General features: G+C 53.9%; 1 protein-coding gene across 1 annotated transcript; it reads left to right on the top strand.

The window, feature by feature from the left end:
- Window positions 1-53: 53 nt before the first annotated feature.
- LOC104867090 (ubiquitin-like modifier-activating enzyme 1) lies at window positions 54-567 on the top strand. Its single transcript, XM_010631653.2, has 2 exons — window positions 54-298; window positions 398-567. The coding sequence occupies exons 1-2, from the start codon at window positions 143-145 to the stop codon at window positions 500-502; spliced, it is 261 nt and encodes an 86-aa protein (XP_010629955.1). The 5' UTR covers window positions 54-142; the 3' UTR covers window positions 503-567.
- The last annotated feature ends 6 nt before the right edge of the window (window positions 568-573 follow it).

The raw sequence follows: 573 nt of genomic DNA, 5'->3' as shown, positions 1-573 counted from the left end.
GGGAGGTCAGAGGAAGACACTCAGGTTTCATAGTTGGGTGATCTACTTGGTTGATTGTGAGCATTTCATCTGCAGGTGCACCATGTGAGAGGGCCTTAGAGCGCCTAGAGCAAAAGAGGCCTGTGGGTGGATTTCACTTAGCATGTCGGAGCTAATGGGGTGGCCCGTTCCCGTTCTCCTTCTCTTGGTCCCTCAGTACCATAACCGGGAGTGGACATTGTGGGATCGATTTGATGTGCGGGGACGACAGCCTGATGGTGAGGAGATGACCCTCAGGCAATTCCTAGATTACTTTAAGGTAAGGCTCACTCCTCGTCCACTCACCCACCTAGCGATGGGATTTGTGCTCTGTGGATCTCCCGGACACCACCGTTCTCCTCTTTCCCATTCTTGCCAGACCGAGCATAAATTGGAGGTAACTATGGTGTCGCAGGGTGTGTCCATGCTCTATTGCTTCTTTATGCCGGCTTCCAAGCTCAAGGAACGGTTGGAGCAGCCGTGAGTGGGCAGCACTGCGGGTTGTGGGAAGGCTTGGTATGGGATTTCTCAGCTTCCGGCTTTCCCGCTCCCAGG

This window comes from Fukomys damarensis, unplaced genomic scaffold (assembly GCF_012274545.1).
Source record: "Fukomys damarensis isolate Sample0158 unplaced genomic scaffold, DMR_v1.0_HiC HiC_scaffold_22835, whole genome shotgun sequence".
NCBI classification, from domain to species: domain Eukaryota; kingdom Metazoa; phylum Chordata; class Mammalia; order Rodentia; family Bathyergidae; genus Fukomys; species Fukomys damarensis.
Note: the sequence above shows the minus strand (reverse complement) of the source record. Positions and strands in the feature narration are given on the sequence as shown.